Genomic DNA, 19,129 nt, shown 5'->3' on the forward strand with positions numbered 1-19,129 from the left:
ATAAAAACACACGTAAACACCCACCACTCCCTTTAACGCAAACACTTACTGTGGTGAACACCTGCCACTGGCTAAAATGCACTTACACGCAGCTGGATATTGACTTCATTTTGAGCTTCATTATCATAATCAACTTTGTTTGCATACTCATTTATTTTGTGTTGTATGTATGATTTAATAAATTCTTTTTACATTTTGGATCTAACAGAACTGTATTGATTTGATGTGATTCAATTTGTGTCAACTCGTCCTCCTCTCCTGCTCCCCAGGAGTTCAGCCGTTTCCACGTGGAGATCACCCCCATGCTGGACCGCCTGCTGAACAACAGGAAGGAGTGGAACGCCCTGAAGGAGGTGCACGAGGCCAAGCTAGCCGCCATCGAGGAAGCTAAGAAAGCCAAGGAGGAGGAGGCTCAGAAAGCTGTGGCAGCCAAACAAGGTAGGAGGCTCTCAGACATGTGAACACACACAAACAATGCATTACTCTCCCTGTGTACGTGTGGGATGTAAATGCTCCTGAGAGGCTACAATAACACACAGAGGCACACAAATACACACACAGGAAGACAAAAACATTTTGTTTGAACTTATTTTTCATGATGTCACTTTAAATTATAAAAACTAACTTCCTCTCTCTTTTTCCTCTCTTCCTCCTTCCTTTCCTTCCTTCCTTCCTTCCTTCCTTTCTCCTGCAGCGAGTGCAGCCCAGTCACAATCAAAGACTTGTATTCTCAGCTAAAGAAGCTACAATAGCACCACCTTGCTTGCTACATGGTTGTGGTCCAACTGGATTTCCCCATCTCCTTTTATTTAAAAAAAAAATCCAGTTTACTGAGCGGACGTCTCTCACTTCTCCTGCCGCTGCATTTACTGAAATCTCCTCCTGCACTGCTTCTTCCTGTCCATGCTTTAATACTATATTATTCATTAGATGCACTGGGCTTGGTGGTGTGTTCAGGTGTTTGTGGGAAGCTTCGACATCTAACATTTGTTACTCAGTTACCAAAAAGCATTTCATGCAGCAAGCCAGGCAGATCAACGATAAGGAAACATGGACCTTGTCAAAAATTTTGAATCTTTGGAAATGTTCAGATAGAAATTCAAGTGTTAAATGTCAGCTACCTACAAGCCTGGGATGCTGTACTGGCATTAAGTGAAACCAGCAGCTGCCTAGAAAGGTGTGCTGTAGAAAATGTTAAAGTACAAGGTCTGTTGAGGAGCTAATGCGCTAAAACATCAGTAAACTGCAGATATAACCCACACCATCCTTTAATAATCTACACATTAAAATTTGTAAACACCAGTGTCTCCTGATTAAACTTCATACTGCAGTGTCAGCTCAGTTATTTAGTCAGCAGTAAATGCTCTAAGATGTTAGGTCTGGGTCAGTCTGAGGATGTCAGAAAGTTTCTAACGAAACTTAAAAAGTTATAGACATTTGTCTTGATGAAGCAAATGTATACATATTGTTATATTTGTGAGCTAAAAGCAAAAAACATCCAAGACAATCAATAAATTAGAGCTCCTGCGTGACTTTGATGGCTTGGTATTTGGGTATTTTAAGGAATTTCTTCTATGGATTTTGTAGTTGTGGTTCCTTAATGATGCAGTTGTATAAACGCAGAAGGAAAAGGCTCCATCTCTGGTTAATGACATTAGCAGTGTTGACATGTTCAACTCAGCTGCTTTACCTGTCAAAGGTTCAGAAGTGGTAAATTTACAACTGCAAATGCAGAACATGGCTTGCAAAATAGATGCACGCTGAAAATAACATTGGTTGGTTAAAGACAGCTTGTCTTCTCTGCTGCATTGGTTTTGCTGGATACTATGTTACGAGATAATAAGTTGACCTGATCCTTTTTAGCTTTCTCTGATGTTTAATGATAAAGTTTGTAGATACTTGTGCAGAAAACTAATGCAGATGAAACTGTGTTAATGCAAATTCATTTCTCACACAAACTCACAGCGTGTCACTTTTGTTGTAGTTAGTAATGAGGAAATATGACACTGCTTACAAATAATTTTGCAGAGATTAGTAAAAATGCTATTTTCATACTGACTAACACTGGTGTCTGTGTATTTACTGCTGTGAGTGTGTGTGTGTGTGTGTGTGTGTGTGTGTGTGTGTGTGTGGGGCAGTTTAGTTTCAGTGTGTTGGTAAGCATGTTTTGCTGTGTCTGGTGTTAAATCCCAATGAGTTTGAATTATACAGAACAAAAAAAAAAAAAAAAGCAACACTTTTGTTTTTGCTTCCGTTTTTCATTAGTTGAAGTAAAAGATGTATGATGTCTAAGCTCACAAAAGGCGTCTTTCTCTCAAATCTGCTTTATAAACGTGTTTAAGTCTGTGTTAGTGAGCATTTCTTCTTTGCCAAGATAATTCATCCACCCGACAGGTGTGGCAGGTCCAGATGCTGATTACACAGCATGATTGTTGCACAGGTGTTCCTTGGGCTGGTCACAATAAAAGGCCACTTTAAAATGTGCAGTTTTATTATGAAAAAAGACATTTATTAGGCACTGAAGTCGGGGTTTCTTATGACTTGGGCTACAGAAGTGTCCTAGAGTGGCCTTTTATTGTGACCAGACCAGTCCACATTTGTGAGAACAATTTAAGAGAAATAAACTCTTTGTGTGTATAGAAAAAAATCTTAGATCTTTTATTTTGACTCATGAAAATGGGAGCAAAAACAAGTGTTGCATTAATATTTTTGTTCAGTATAGCTGCTTGTGTTTTTGTACACTGTGTTAGTCAGACTGTCGCTTCCTGTTGTGATGAGCTTGTTCTGGTGTGTGCATGTGTGTTCCGTATGTATCAGAACAGAGTATTATACAATACAAAATTATTATATTTGTATTGTATTTCACTGAACACTCATACGTTTGTGAACGTATGATAAAGTGTGCCCACATAAATACCACATTTGATTGCACTTTTGTAATAATTTCATTTCTGAGACACATACTTTCTCTATATTTTCTCTACGTGTTTGCCCGTCTCTCGCTGCACTCGCATTTGATTCTCGAAAGAATCTGTTTGGAAAATTTTTGCACTCTTTTCAACCATGTGGATTCGCAACCCAGCAAGCATTTGACTGACAGCGCTGTGGAGGAGCTGGCCAAGTGTTGTGCCAAAATGTATTTCCCCAAAAATAGGTATCCCGCTGGTGGTGAGCATTAATTTCACACCAGGGGGAAAAAATGCCAAAATTATAATCTCTACTCCATAGATGTTTATTCATTCTACACAGGTTGTCAGGCTGTGTATTAATCTATGGGTATTAGGTGTTTATTTTTTTTCCTGTATCTGAACTTGTACAAAACTGATTTATAAGTCAAATGTTGTCTCAGCTAAAACTGGGTTTAATATGATGTAATAGGTTTCTAGACAAATGGGATAGCTACGATTACTGTTGCAACAGATTTTTAATTACTATATTTGAGATTCATTACGGCTAAATGATGCTGAAACAATGGTTAGATGTAACATAGATGTCTGTAAAACTTTATCTGTTCAACCACATTTAACTGTGTTTTAAAGTAGATGCTGACCTGCCAATTACCAAATCCATGTTTACTGGGAGCAGCTCACCCTGTGGACAAAGTAGGACACACACACTGAGAAATTATAGGGGAACAAATCCTGGCTCCACACAAAACCTAGTCCCAGTACATGATTTCTATCGTATTTAGCATTAGAGATTTATAGAATTCAAACCAAACATGGGAAAATCTAACTGGAACAACTTGAGAAATATTTTAGTTGTTGTAGTTGTCGTATACATGGTGTCGTTTTCACTGTTCAATGTGTAAATATTTGTTGAGAAGTAAACATCTGGGAACTGGCTGTATAAGACCAACTAAAAGTGGATGAGAGAATTGTCTGCAGCACTAATGCAGGATTGCTGCATAAACAACTTGCACAACAGCTGACAATGTATAAATGTCTGTCAGCTGCATTATCCATTTGAATGAGTTCGTGTGCATACACATTAATGAAGTCTCCCACCTAGAACCATACATAATACTGTTACAAAACACAACACGACGCCAGAGCTGGTTAATGAAAAGTGATCGCCACTGGAATCTCAACGGGGGGCAGCTATAATCGTCACCACCCCTCCCTCACATGCAGTAGTAATATAATAATAGCCATGGATACATAATCTAACTGTGTCGTCACCAGTGTATGACGTAAGTCCCCGTGACGTAAGGGCGTGTTGGGAGCTCAAAGGATTGCCGTATACGGTTGTGATGATCAGCAGAGCTTGTAAAGCTTGGCTCTGACGCAGGGACAACCCGTGACTGCAGAGAGAGGGAGAGGCAGAGCGGCAGCTGCAGTACACTCAGAGAGCCTGCAGGAAGGGAGTTTTAGCCTCATTCTAGCAGGCATTGGGGGCAGTCGTGACTGCAGAGCTGCCAGCCTGCAAGCCACAGCAGAGAGAGCGATGCAGGACTATTTATAGACGACTAAGCATGCGTCGGCTGCAGTTTCTAAGCAGAGGGAGTCACTTGACTAGTTTGCTCAGGCTTTGCTGTTCCAGAAATGTTTTCATCAGCATTGTTGGGCCAGTGCAATGTTGCTGTGTTCACACTGGAATCACATGAAATTCTGCGGGTGCAGCATTCAGAAATAACCAGGCTTATGTCCACCATAAGTCTCTTTTTGTGGTAACACAGAGTTTTCCCCATTTGTTTCCCTTTAAATAGAGTTAAGGTTGTTAAAATTACATTATTTCTTATTTCTATCACATAGGAATATTCCTGTCACACATTTCAGACATGTTTCTAAAATTCAGCCAAATATATTTTATATCTTTGCAAAATTCAAGATCTCCTATAGTATTTAAAATATATAGGGGTTAAACAGGGTTTGTCTGCACAACATGAGTTTGTAGTGGCTCACCTACTGGTGAATCACTGTAGTTGATCATTCAGCATAAAATGTCACATATAATGAACAGTGTCCATTGTAAATGACTCAAAGGTTTTCCTCAAAGTATTAATTAAATGATGATCTAAAACAAGAACGCTTTATCTAACAAATGTGGTGTATTTCTTCATGGCAAATGAGAAGAGAAATGCGAACAAAGCTGTGAAATAACTGCTGAGATGGTTTTGACCTTTTTCAAAGACAAAAGGATTTTAAGGTGACGCAGAACAAAAGTGAGAGAGGAGATGTGATCTCAGGAGAACATAATGGTGTGACTGTTTCCTTTCTTTAACACAGGCAGAAAACCAAGTAAGATCATTTCAGTGATGTATGTCCCCGTCTGGATCAGCATGTCTCATGAGGACATTTTGGAGGCTGCAGGATCTGTGCAGAAACAAAGAGAGTTCAGCAACACGCTGAACGTGCCTGCGTCTGTTCAGTGATATAACACCAAACACTGCTGATCTCCAGATCAGGGTCAAAATCCCCATGTGAGGTTCTGGAGATAATAATTTGTAGGTAGGAGAAATTTTTTTCCTGAATTATACCCTATGCATACATTATTGTTTAACCAGGGCAGGGTTTAATTTTTTTTTTTTCCTGGGGCGTAAGATGAATATTACAAATCAACAATATCCAACAATAGAATCAAAAGGTGTGCAAAGTAGATCAACAAACAGCAACAAGATAGACATAAAGTAGACCAGTATGTTCAGTGACTTCAGCTGTTGTAAGTCATCAATTTGTACATGCGTGTCACATAGGGTCAGCAGCCACTGAATGTAACAGTTATCAGTGTGTTGCACAAGGCGACCTTTGACCTGACGCAGTGTGTAATGTTTGCTGTCTGAGCTCAGGTGACGTTCTCAGAGACACTGCTCACTGTGGCTGAGCAATGTCACCTCATTTCTAAGATGATTTTAATACGATGCATATTTAAGGTACGATTAATTGGTTTTGAGAATATGTCTTGAGTTCATCGGTTTAAATAACCAAACTAAAAAATGGCTCTTGAAAAGAGTGCAGACTAAATAATATCAAAATTTACTGGCAAATACCTTGAACATAAAATACAATAATATAAATATATATTGTAAAAAAATAAAATAAAAATACCTGGAACATAAAATATAATATTATTATTATGTATTATTAAAAAACACATGAAACATAAAATACAGTGATATAATTATGTATTACAAAAAAAACCCAAAAACATAAAATACAACAATATCACTGCGATAATATTGTATGTCACAATATTTGGGCTGGACTGTCGAGATATAAAATTTTGGATATCACCCAAACATAATTGAGAATGTTGTTGTCTTGTTTGAATAAATTATTGGAACTGTCACTGGAAAAAAACAACTGAGGGTTCCATGCTGATTAGTGCAATTTTGAAAATGTCTCAACTTAAGCCACAACGTGATTTACATAAAACAGAAAAACAAACTTTGACTCAGTCTCAACACACACAACTGGAACATATAAATAGAAGCTCTGAGGTTCGTGGTGGGCGGTAGTGTCTTGTCCTGCTGTCCCTGTCAGAGTTAAGCTGAAGCTCATGGGGACGATACTGTGTGTGTAATAACTCTGCACTGCACTGCAGAGCAGCTCTGTTTGCTGCAGTCACGACTGCCCCACAGAAACAACAAAACAGAGGACTGCAGGACAGGAAATGACTGATGGATGATTTCTAATCGTCCGCTTTCTACTCTAACTTTGAGCTGAACAGTTTATCACCAAAGTTTAAAAAAAAGAAAAGTTAACTCTTTACAAATTGGCTGCATTAACTAGGGAAGTGTTAAACCACATATAAATAAATAAATGTAAAAGTTGAAAATAAATGTAGTTAAAAGTTTATAATGTGAGTTCATAGAGCAAGTTGGGAGCTTTGATTCCTGCAGCCTAATACAACAGCCTGGCACTGGTTCCATCTTTTATGAAGGTCATGATGGTCAGTTTTTGAAAACTGAGAGGAACTGATTCAACTTTACAGTAATTTTGGCAGCTACTGTTTGACAGGTGTTTCTATCATTTAATATTTATAGTACTTCTGCCTTGGGGATACCACAGGTTTACAGATTGTTGGGTGTGTTGCTATGAGCCATTGGTCCATCTATGAAAACATAAGAGCTGTGTTTGCATTTTCCAAACTAAGTTGAGCGCGTTTGCAGTGAGCAACAGGCTCCACTGGCTGTTCCTTGTCACAGATTCTGTTTGTGTTACTCATGGACAGAATCTCTACCATCTCAGCCAAGGAATGGAGGTTCATGCTTTCCTAACCTCAGGGTTGTATCTCTGCTTTTTGCAAATGATGTAATTCTGCCGGCTTCATTGGACTGTGACCCCAAGTTCGCACTGTGTCGATGGATAGTCAAGATGTGAAGCAGTTGGGAGGCCATGGTACAATGGAGTGCACCCTTTGAATAAGGAGGGAGTTTGACCGAAGTGAAAGTGTTTTGTGTTTTAGAGGGTAAGATCGTAGCCTGAGATTGCACTGCACCAGACTGTCATGGTTGAAGGAAAGAAGCTGGGGCCAGAATGTGAATGCTCTAGCTCTCACTTGTGGTTATGAGTGCCAAATTTCCAGTGCCAAACCACACATTTTCTACTCATTTTAGCTGCTTTCAGCTAATTGTTTTGGTTTCTTTTTGTTTCTGGAGTCTGGTCTAATTGGCCTGGTTTCCAGCTAAATAAAAACCTCTAAACCCACTTGATTCTAGCTGACTAGCACCAAATCACAAAATGACCAAGTTAGACACTAGCTTGTGAAGTTGTCAGTTGTCAGAAACATAACAGACATAACTCTTGCTTTCTGTGGTTTTATGTTTCATCATCATTTACTGTAGTTAGTTTGAACCTGGGTTTAACTTTTTGTGCTATCTTATGCTGGTTTCAGAACAAACACATAAGAGGGAATCATTTGAATCCTTGTTGCCGCTGATATTTTGCTCCATGCTTGAGATTAAAGAGACTAGAGCAGAGTTTCAGACTTTTTTTTTGGATGAATGCACTTGATGTGTTGTGGGGGACATCCTATTTTGGGTCAGAGAGTAATTTAGTTGAACTTTGGCTGTGCAACCTGGCAGAAAATCAACATAATGCACACTGCTGTGGCCGCTGGTAGCTGACCAAGAGAGAGTGCAGCCGCTATCTTAATTGGAAATAATGGACTGGCTCTGCGCAATGTTGAACTTCTGTTACTGGTGTGAAAGCCACTAAGACAAATAAAACATACTCTAGAACTAAATATGAGCAAATTAGTCAAATTAGTCAACTCTAAACGCACTTGATGTGATTTTGTTTGACTCGCAGAGGGAACATAATTGATATCTGGTTTTGTATATTTGGGTATTTTGTTATCTTTGTAGCCTGGAGGCTTTGTGAAACATAAATGCTTCCATGTGTTTTTCTGGTGTGGAAGTGACAGGGGAAAAGAGACCATCAGTACAGCAGGACTCGTATAGTGACGTCCCATGTACAGACATCATCAGTGCAGTCACTGACATGTGAATCACAGTCTAGCCAGGCGGAAAATTGCCAGCGGCCTCTTAATAGGGTGCTGTTTAACCAGGGGAAAACTAGAAAGAGGGAGTGCCCGTTAATGTGTGAGCACAGGCAGCAGAGCATAGGGCTTTGTGAGGCTGAACCACTCCACAGCATGGATAGGTCGATGGCAGCGGCCATACAATACATGCTGTCTTGTGTAAACATGCCAACACCCAGCTGTATACAAACATACTTAAATAACACTCACGCGGACCCAAGATGCAACAGTGTTTTAAGACTGTAACTGTTCCAAGAAAGTTACATTTGTTTTTGTGACTGATCAGTGAGCAACATCATTTGTTGCAGCAGCAAGTACTAACAACATAAAGCAGTTCACCCTAGTTCAACCCAAACCTTATGCAAATAAGAGAGCAAAATACAGCCTTTTGAAGCACAGCCATACTGCAGATGCAATTCTGAGGTTACTCTGATTGTGCCCTGATCCTGTCCATGAGTATCACAAACAGGATCAGAGACAAAGGACAACCTTGGCCAACATTTTGAGTATGTATTGGCAAAATGGACGCAATGGACACAATGGATTGTAGCAATGGCCTTGGTACCATCAGAAAGAAACCCCAAAATGTCCTGTAAGTTTTCTTTTAATGTTTTTTAAATAACATTGGGTGACAGGAAATACAGTCAACAATGAGCTAAAACAAAATGTGCTTCTCTAAAAACCTTTTTTTAATTTTTAGAATGATCACATAAGTTCAAAGATTGCTGTTCATTAGGATTTTATTTTTTGGAGGCAAATCAATGAATATATGTACTTTATACAGTATATGAGGAGCACATCTCTACAGTTTTATAATGTAAACAATCTCTGAAGAGAAATGTATTCAGTTTAAAAGGAAGCCATAGTCTTCTGTTTTAAACTATTTACATGAATTAAAATATAATTTATAACATCAGATACTTCCGCTTCTATGAAACTAGATTTTAACAATTCAAAAATACTGAAATGCCTTTGTCTCCACATTCTCAAGACATATGAAATCACACAAAACGAAGAAAAAAAAACACCATTTAAAGACATCCAAACTAAGTGGCGTATAAATAAAAAAAGAAGAAACGCAAAATAAAACCAACATATGTAAAAATATAAAATCTCACTAGCAGTATTTACCTTTTTTTGTTTTACCAAAAACTAAGTTAAAAAAGGAAAAAAAAATCATTTATGTGAATTTGATAGTCATTAGATGTAAATAGACAATGAAATCAATAGTAATGAAAAACAACAAAAACAATGTATGCCCTTATGTCAAAATATTTTCTTCCACCAAAAAAAACACCCACTCACATTTAGCAGATTTGACAGTTTGCATTCCCTATTAAGTGCCTATTTGACATCACTGTTGCCATCAAGTTTGACAGATTACCCATTAGTTTCTGTGTATTGTACAACTGTTGAAATGTGACACAACCATATACAGCTCAAACACGGAAGTGGAATCTGAGGCCGGAATCAGACCGGTATTGCAAGCACTCCTGTCCTGTTAGGGGCTAATTTGATGGTTAGCTGACAGATACATTGTTTTCTGAACTTAAGAAACAGTGAGTGACAGAAAAAAGAAGGAAGTGTTTTTGTGGGCCATGGCATTGGAAAAATGAAATCTATAAAACTGAATCTGACGCGGCTGCCGAAAACGCCACATTTTTCAGCGCGCCATCACGAGCCACGCTATTTATTGTTGAAGTTTTTTTCTTTTTGGTCAACTCATCTATCAAGTTTTATGGTTTTCTTGCCATTTTCCATTTTTCTGAAATGAATATTGGAAAGAAAGGTATTGCATTCTGATGAGGGTAATTCCCTTTGGAAGGTTTTTTTTTTTTTCAATTTTTTCAATTTTTTTTTTTTTTTTTAACATTTTTCTTTTTTATTTGGATTCGTTGCCCATCGACCTAGGACCTAGACCAAGCGGACAGCGGTATTATGTTGAAATGTGTCAACGTGTTCTCAAAACACTGAGGAGAATGGTCAACATCAAAGTTTTCTATAAGAAAGTATATAATCATCTAGATATCTACACAAACACACAAATATATATTCATATATATGTATATACTTTTTTATAATATGGCTATTGAAAAAAGTTTGAATTACGTCAGTAATTATTTAATAATAAATGGATTGGAAAGGAGTTGAAACGGTAATACTAAAAGCTAGTGGTAGCTTCGTTTTCCCCCCCCGGTTGATTTAAGGCTTGCCATGATGAAAAATGGTGTTGTTTCCATGTCATTCACCTCTACAACAATGGAGGCACCCTCACAGGCACAGCTGAAGCCACTGTAGAAATCCCACCACATGCTAATGTCTCAAAGTTTTCTCAGATAAGTGGAACTCTCAATTTTCAGTTAGCATTCAGCATTTTAGGGTTAAAATTTGGTTGTCAGTAAGGGAAACTAATTTGGAAAACTTTCCACATAGGATGGAAGGCAAATTTCTACTTTTACATTGTTTCAGTGTAAAACTACCTTGTCTCTGGTCATGTCCCCTTCAGGTGGTGAAGAAACTTGACGTCTTTCCTGCTTTAGTGCTGCAAAAAAATCTCACAAACAAAAAGATTTAACTCCCTCAGCTAGTTGGACCATTACAAAAATTCTGTAACTGTATTTTATAGTAATTGATTTAATCCAAATTCTTCCTTTTTGGGATGAAGTAATGGTGCAGTAGTGAAATTGGGATTTCTACAGTGTCTGCCTCATCTGTATCCAGAAATTATTTAACGGGGTCAAACCAGCGACAACTTTCTTTTTTTTTTTCCTTCTTTTCCTCCCTCCCACATTCCTTTACCGGAGTCATACATGTATAGTTATTAGCTGATGCTGTAATACAAATGTCCATTGCAACTCAGATTTTAACAAACCTGTGCACCATCAAAATGTGGTAATAACATCGTTACAACAGCTTCCTTTCAATGAGAAGAAAATATTGTGAAGTTATTTCAACTATTTGGGACGTTATTTGTGCAAGAGTATATTAGTATAATTTGTTTTGTATACGTGTTATGTGTTTACGACGTGACTGACCACATTCTTCCTGCAATTTGTTTTTGTGATTATTTTTTTGTATTTAACAGCAGTCTACATACAGTACAGTAGCCTATTAAATCTGCAGCTCAAAGATGCCCGTGTTGTAGTTCAACAACCAACCATACACTGTACATTATTACCTCAGTTTTTCGGAAAGGCTGTCTTAAAGATAAGATTATTATGTATTGCATCTCAAATTGCTTTTTAAAGAAATGGAAAATAAATCATCAAAAAATATTTCGTCATTTCAAAACAGCAAAGAAATAAAACCTTCTAGTGTGATAGTCTAAAGGGATGCTTATATCTTTTTTGTCTTTTACAACAGTGTTGAATTGTGGGTGAAGTCATTTCAACCTAAATTTTTTTCCCTTCATTTCCTCCCTGCATTGAACAAACATAACTCACTGAAACAAAACCGACATGACCATCTCCTGTCTGATTAGCAAACAACTGTGACCCGCCACCTTTAAAAAAAAAAAAACACACAATACATTTTATGTTTACAACGAGGCATAGTGCTATATACACATTATATATTCATATAATATATTTTCTTTTTTTTTATATGTAAACCAGCACATTCTCTCACTTTTTAGTAGTATACATACTAAGCACAAATACTCATTCAGTTGTTCGCGATTAGTTTTGTTACAATTTCTCTTCTTTTTTTTTTTTTCCTGACACCTTGTTTCTTAATCAGTATGTATAGCACTAAATTGTTTTTGTTAGTTTTGGATATCGGTGAGCCTGGAGAGGGTCCATCCTTCTAGGCCACTTCACTTGCTGTTATTTTTTTAAAACACTGAATAAGGCGCCTTTGTACTTAGTGTGCGTTCCTAATAAAGTCAAAGGAGAATCGAGTGATGTAAACATTCAATTTTTTGTGTGTGTTACCAAGGAGTTGATTAGATAGAGAAAGAACAAGGAAGAAGGGAAATAGGGATTATTTGTTAAAAAGCGGGGCGTTTACCAGGGTTTGGAGAGGACCTGGAAACAAGGCCTTGAACCCACAAAGCCAGAAAGTGACAGTTAAAGATAGAGATAGAGGAAGAGTCGGGCTGCATTTTATTGAAATCCCTAGTCGAGGAGAGGAGGAACAGGGAAACCAGGAGGAATGGTGAGTCCCTAAAGAAAACAAGAAAATGAGGGCAAGGAGAGAAGATTGGGAATCTTCCCCTCCAAGTGCACTCAAGGACCAACCAACCACCAAGCTGCCGTTCAACCCCTCCTGACCCCTCCTCACCGACCCGCAAGCGTCAGCAGTGTCCGACTCAAACACGAGACAAAGACAAAACACTCACAAGGACACACGATTGAGACTCCAAGAAACGGACACGCTTAAAACCGTTATGAGGCAAGCGAAGGATACAGTTAGAGAAAGATAGATTATTCCCCTTACAAGGGACTTAGTGGTAGAGGAGTCATTGTATAAAAAAAATCAAACAGAACCCCCCCCACCCCCCCCACCCCCACCCACAATACTACCTATAATCGCCCATCAGTTGGGGAAAACCTCACACAGAGAACGCTTCCGACAAAAAACAAAACAAAGAGTGAGACATAAAAGAGTAGGGGGAGAGCATCCAGTAGATCGAGGAAATAAAAATACAGGGGAGCAAGGATGGATGGATGTGAGGTAGAGATGCTCAGCTGGATACAGTACCTCCTGGATGAGAAATCGGATTCCCGGCCGATTGCTCTTTTCATTACTTTCAAGCCCATCCTTTGCTCGTTCCCTGGCTGTGTTGTAGGTGGCGGTTTGGTGCCACCAGATTGGCAGGCTTGGAGGCTCTCTCCCTTTTGATGGTGGGTGCTACTGGCTGTGTCAGGAATGTAAATTAGGCGCTACCCAGACTGCACCTCAAGCTAGAGTTGGTTGCATGCAGTCAACTGGATGACTAAGCAAGTCTATCTTTAAAGCACCAAAAAGCTCCACAATCTTTGGGCAAGCAGAAATGGGGAAACACGATTATTACATTCAGATTCTTAAATACATTCCATTTGAACCAACAGATTCATCTATGTCTAGCTATGGCATTGTTCAGTGGGTGGATTGCAAATTGGTTTGTACTTCGGAAACCCAATATCAAGCGCCAATGTCACAGAAAGAAAGGATTTGTGGACAAGCCAAATAGTTGAATTCCATTTACAGTTCTGTATTGACAGGAATTTTGCTGAGGGTAGTTTCTGAAAGAGGGTTGGACTGGGATGGTCTGGACAAAGTGATGATGTGATGAAGTCATACTAAGTATCAAGTATGGTATAAAAGCTCTAACAGCTACCACCTTTATTTCCCCATTTAAATCCTGCTTGCTTCAGTCCAAATGTAAACAGTAACTGTTGCATTGGCTGTGGCATTCGGGGGAGGGTGTCATTAGGCTGCAGCCTTTATTGGACATATGTTCAGTGGGACCCTATCAAAGATAAAATTTTTCCCAAATCCAAGTTGGGATCTTGATGAACAAGGCGCCTATCAAACAGAGCCTGCAGCAGCCAGTAGCAGAAACCAAAAGAGTCAGCATGGCAGAGTTAGAGAATAGAGTCAAAGGGGGCAAGTGGAGGACAGCGGAGACATTTACCTCCTTACAGTGCATAGATCAAATCAAGGAAGCACTACAATTACAAAAAAGAAAAAAACATGATTTTTTTCTTCTTCATTTTAGATTTGTAAACTTTATCAGTCATCAAATGATTACGTTAAATGTGTTTTTGTTATATCTTTGTCCATAACACACACACAATAGATTTTAAAATTTATAACATCCACAATTTTTCGCTAAAACAAAGCAGGGTTATTTTTTTTTCTGGTTACACAACCACACAACTTAATGGTGAACACAGCTTGCAGGTTCACCACCCCTGGCCGGAAAGAGGGAGGGTTTGTTTTTTTGTTTTTTTTTTTGTTTTTTTTTTACAAAACAAACAGAACAAAGAACACGCACACGCAGAAACACACACCACGACGACCAACGCAACGCAGGGATAGCAAGTATTTGCTACAGAGGTCTCTCACACCTGTGCTTCCAAGGCGGGGCGATGATGTCACCAACACAGACAGGAAGCAGCTTTGTTGTTATTGTTGTTCAGCAGAGAACTGTATCATTATCATTTGTAGATATTGTACCATTGCTGTTAAAAGTCCTATGTCCTCCATTGTCTCAGAACTCATCCAGACTCCCAGTGGCTTCCTCATTTTTAAGCAGTATCCTCCGGTGAAAGAAACTTAAAAAACAACAAGGTCCTTATCGTTACTTTGTTCCAATGGTAAAAATGTAAACATTTTGCGAGGTTGCCTTGCATGGAGGTACTGAGAGGCCTGTCTGAGGGCAGAGCCGTGTAGTCGGAGGGGTGTTGCTGTGGTTTAGTAAGGCTGGCCAGTCAGGGGCGCTGTGCTGTCAGCGGTGCAGGGACTTCTGGGCCTCCTTCAGCAGAGTGTCAAAGTCCAGTGCATCGTACTTGCTCTTGACAGGGCCCGGACCTGCCTCATCTAAATGACGGAAAAACAAGGTCACGGTCAAACGAAAGAAGTCATATAGACTGTCTTTAAGAATGATTGAGATGAACATAATTTACTGAAAGTCAAAACAGCTGAGAAATTTCAGACGGATTGTGTATGGAGGCAAAACAACCTCACATGGTGCTTCTGCATTCTGTCACAAATTAAACTAGCTACTACACATGGTAGCCACGGTAGTCACGACACTGGCAAGTTTCCAGCATTATATATGTTGCGAAACAAATTAGATCAGCTGTGCCACTTTATGCTTTGTGATGTAAACCTTCATTTTTTGGTTGACATTGTTGTACTGATGCCACTCTTAGAGATCTGAAAACCTTTGGACACAATTCCGTTTTTTAAACTTTAAAACACATTTAAACCTTTCATTGTGTGTGTTTGTGTTTGTGTGTGTGTGTGTGTGTGTGTGTGTTTTTTCATTACCAAGGTCTATGTAGCGTTTTCTTGTCAGCCTCCTTAGGCCCGCAGGTCCATTCTGGAAAACCGTCTCCCGTTCTCTCCAGTGCCTTTGAACCCCCGACTGGCGAATCTTTATCACCCCACAGCGCTCCCTACAAACAGGCAGGTGGACAGGCATGCACACACATTATGTTAACGACACTTTGCTTTTGAGGAGATGAAACAGGTACATACTGGCTTCAGTGAAGAACTCTAAACCGATTGTATTAATTCTGAATGCACAAATTTCATGGCTAATTAGACTGAAATGTTCCATTACAGGAGAAGAAATGCAACCAAAAACACCTCCCTGATTACTGATCTGACCTGTCCCTGGACTGATGCCTGTTTTGTATACTACACCAAGTATATGTTACCATTGTGTCCATTTTAAAAGAACAATAGTCTGAAATAAGCAAAAGGACAAACAGGATGGACAACAAACAGCCAATACCCTAAATGTTAGGGTTTGTCTGCAACAAAAAGAGGTCACCCTTATTTACTTCAACTTTTTACAGTCATATTTAATTAGTCCCCATGGGAACATTTATCCTCTGTAGTTGACCTAGCCAAAATATTTAGGAGCAGTGGTCAACAACAGTACAAAGCCTTAGGGACCAATTCCAGTTCTGAGTTCAGTGCCTTGGTCAAGGGAAATGGCATCACTATTCCTAGCATCTACCTGCCTATCCAAGGACCTGGAGGAACTAACACATCCTGAGACTGCTGTCAGCGCTTCGTGCATCAGTGCTTAGCAATCAGGGGTTATCTGTGTTTCAGTATAAGGTTTAATTGTCTTAACTTTTCAGACGTAGAATTGGAAAAAGTCACATAAAATGACGAGTCGGCACGTGAACAAAAACAGGAACACCGGGGGCATTAACTGCTGCAGTACACATTAGTCATAGTTTGCATTAGCATCACTTGGCCTGACTTTTTATATTGGGCAAAAGATGGGTGGATACTACAGATTTAAAAATTTTGCATTTAAAAAAGACATTTAGATTAGTCTATCAACTAATATTGTCTTTTTTCTCATAGTTTTTTTTATGCTTGTTGTGTCTCAACTGTTTCCCGCAGGTTGCCAGACTGCTTCATGGAAATTGAGATGGGCATTTCTGACGACCAACCCCAGTAACTCCATTTTTCTACTGCAAACCTCTCAGTCTAATATAAATGTATGCCTGCAACACTCTCTGACAACAATACTTCCATTTCATTATAAAGGCTGCATTTGAAACACACACACACACACACACACATAGTTACCTATAGCACAAAAACAAGGTTTGCTGTCTCCTAAAAAAAAAAAAAAAAAGTTCCCATATCGCCTCCCTTCAGATCGAGAAAATCCAGATCAGAACACTTACTCGTTGCAGATGATGACTTTGCAGTCCTCCGCCTTGCCGAAAACCTGGAAGCGTTTCCTCAGCATGTTCTGGGTCACGCTGCTCGGCAGGTTGTGGATGTAAAACACCTGGCAGTTGTCCTGGCAACAGGGAAACCATGGCAACAGTCAGGACAAAGGACAATACAGAATACAGATAGACACGGGAACTGAAGCAGGAAGGCTGAGTGTAGGGCAGCATCCCGAGGCTCAACACTTCACACACTGTGTTCAGTTACATGCAGTGTGTTATTCTGATCCTGCAGCTGCAGCACGCATGTAAAGACACGCTACACCTCATCAGTTTGTGTATGTGTGTTTACATGTCCGAACTTGTACCATAATCATCTCTGGATATTTTGGGGCATAAATCTTTTGCTTAAGGTGATCTCACGGGTGTTGAGGTTAAGTTTGCCATTTTGACTTGAGGCAGAAAACCTTTTTTTCTTAATTCTATAGTATTGCAGTGTGCAGGAGACTGTAGAGAGTGAATGTTCTCTGTACCTCGTCAGACTTGGCTTTGTTCCTCTGCTTGTCATCGGGACAGATCTCTGAGTTCTCACTAAAGGAGGCCGAGGAAGAAAAGGGGGGGGAGAGAGAGAGAGAGAGAGAGAGGATGGCAAGTGAGATAAGGACATACACAAGGTGAAACTGAAATGTCAGACATGAGGAAACAGGTGAACTGCAGCAAAAAGGAGACTTTCTTTCACTGACTGCTGCAAAGTCCTCATAGGTAAGGATCAGCCATCTTGGCAACGCCCACGGGCAGACCAGAACTGTGACTTTACTTTCATGGTCACTTGGATGTGAAAACGGCATGTATTGGATCAATAATCAAACCTGATTGAAATCTGCTTAAAAAGTTTGGTGACTTTACCCCTAAATAAGATTTAAAACGCCTCTTCTCCCACACTACACATGCTCAAAGGTCCCTTTTAGCCACACCTCTGCTGGCTACACACGAGTAGTTTCACATTGTAGAGGCTGTGTTGGGAGGTTTTGTGGCACATGTGGCACAATATGCTGAGAAACTGCATAAGGAGTCGCACCTGGTTAGAGTCTATAAAAATGTATAAAATTACCTAATCATACAGAATTGTTCTCTCTCCCTTCAGGTGTGTCGTTCTTATATTATTTATATCTTGTCTCTTTCAATCGTCCATGTTCTTGTTTTTCTCTCCCTCTGATACTTCCCTCTACATTTCACTGTTAATCTCCTTGACCCACATCTTCGTCCCTCTCCTCTCCCTCCTCTTACACTTATTGTCTCTCTGTCTCACCTGGAGTCCGTCTTGCTGGCGGGGGAGTCGGGACACGGGTGAAGGATGGGCGAGGGTGAGCGAGATGCCAACGAGCGCTCCGCCTCTTCCTCCGAGGCAGCCGACTGGCAGTCTGACGGCGGAGATGATATTATCACCACGGTCGTCTGCTGTTCCTTCGGTTCCACGACCTCTGACGTCATTAGCTCCTCCCCCTTATCCTTCCCATCTGATACCTGATCGTCAGCTGCTTTGGGTGCTAGGGTGCCAACTGCATCGCTGCCTCCTTGTGCCTGCAACATGGCACCGAGCATGGCAGCACTGCGCTTGCGGCTCTCCCCGAGGCTCAGTGCGCAATAGTCGTGGTCGCCAAAGCTGCGATGGGTCTCGGTGTCGCCAGCCTGGCCCATGCGCCGCAGCTGGGCGTACAACTCCGTCTGCTCTGGAAGCTTCCGCTGGTGGTGGGCGCGGCTGAGCCAAGATGAGGCCTTTGTGGCAACGTTGGTGTTTGAAGCCGGATGAACAGACTCACTGCCAGCTCCACCGCCATCGCCACTGCTGACGCCACCAGCGCCTCCACCACCCTTTACTCCCTCTGCCGGCTTGAAGAGCTCATCCTCCACTGGTTTGTGAGGTGGGGTGGTGGGAGGGGTGAGACCTGAGGGGAAGGGTAGTGATACACACATGAGGATACAAACTGCACCCTGTCAAGAACTAGTCCGGCATTTAACCCCCCTATGACCAATTAGAGAGCTTCCAGGTGGTGGTAGGTAGATTTTATTACCTCTGGGCAGACCCAGACTCGCTGCTAACCCCTGTTCTCAGTCTTCATGCTCAGCTAGGTGATGGCTCCAGCTTCATATTTAGAAGAATTAGCATATTTTCCAAAATGTCAAACTATTCCTTTAAGACTCTTTCAGCATCTGGAGCTCTGTGCAGTGTCGATGCTTGGCTACCTGTTATTTCTAATCCCGTACAAAATAAGATTTGGTCGCCTAATTCCTGT

The 19,129-nt window shown here is 40.3% G+C and overlaps 2 protein-coding genes across 2 annotated transcripts in view; one reads left to right on the plus strand and one right to left on the minus strand.

Moving 5' to 3' along the window:
* The window catches only part of pde6a (phosphodiesterase 6A, cGMP-specific, rod, alpha), a 65,495-nt gene extending 63,433 nt beyond the window's left edge, over positions 1 to 2,062 (plus strand). The window contains exons 27-28 of the mRNA XM_071458513.1: positions 270 to 438; positions 695 to 2,062. Coding sequence (XP_071314614.1) covers positions 270 to 438; positions 695 to 738 — 213 coding nt within the window. The 3' untranslated portion in view covers positions 739 to 2,062. The remainder of the gene's footprint in view (positions 1 to 269; positions 439 to 694) is intronic.
* A 7,144-nt stretch (positions 2,063 to 9,206) lies between these two features.
* The window catches only part of ppargc1b (peroxisome proliferator-activated receptor gamma, coactivator 1 beta), a 100,721-nt gene continuing 90,798 nt past the window's right edge, over positions 9,207 to 19,129 (minus strand). The window contains exons 8-12 of the mRNA XM_071458512.1: positions 18,145 to 18,781; positions 17,369 to 17,426; positions 16,848 to 16,966; positions 15,463 to 15,590; positions 9,207 to 15,009 (exon numbers count right to left, since the gene is read on the minus strand). Coding sequence (XP_071314613.1) covers positions 14,918 to 15,009; positions 15,463 to 15,590; positions 16,848 to 16,966; positions 17,369 to 17,426; positions 18,145 to 18,781 — 1,034 coding nt within the window. The 3' untranslated portion in view covers positions 9,207 to 14,917. The remainder of the gene's footprint in view (positions 15,010 to 15,462; positions 15,591 to 16,847; positions 16,967 to 17,368; positions 17,427 to 18,144; positions 18,782 to 19,129) is intronic.

The sequence above is a fragment of the Trachinotus anak genome, unplaced genomic scaffold (genome assembly GCF_046630095.1).
Source record: "Trachinotus anak isolate AG129_WGS33_773 ecotype Australia unplaced genomic scaffold, CSIRO_AGI_Tana_v1 ptg000021l, whole genome shotgun sequence".
NCBI classification, from domain to species: Eukaryota; Metazoa; Chordata; class Actinopteri; order Carangiformes; family Carangidae; genus Trachinotus; species Trachinotus anak.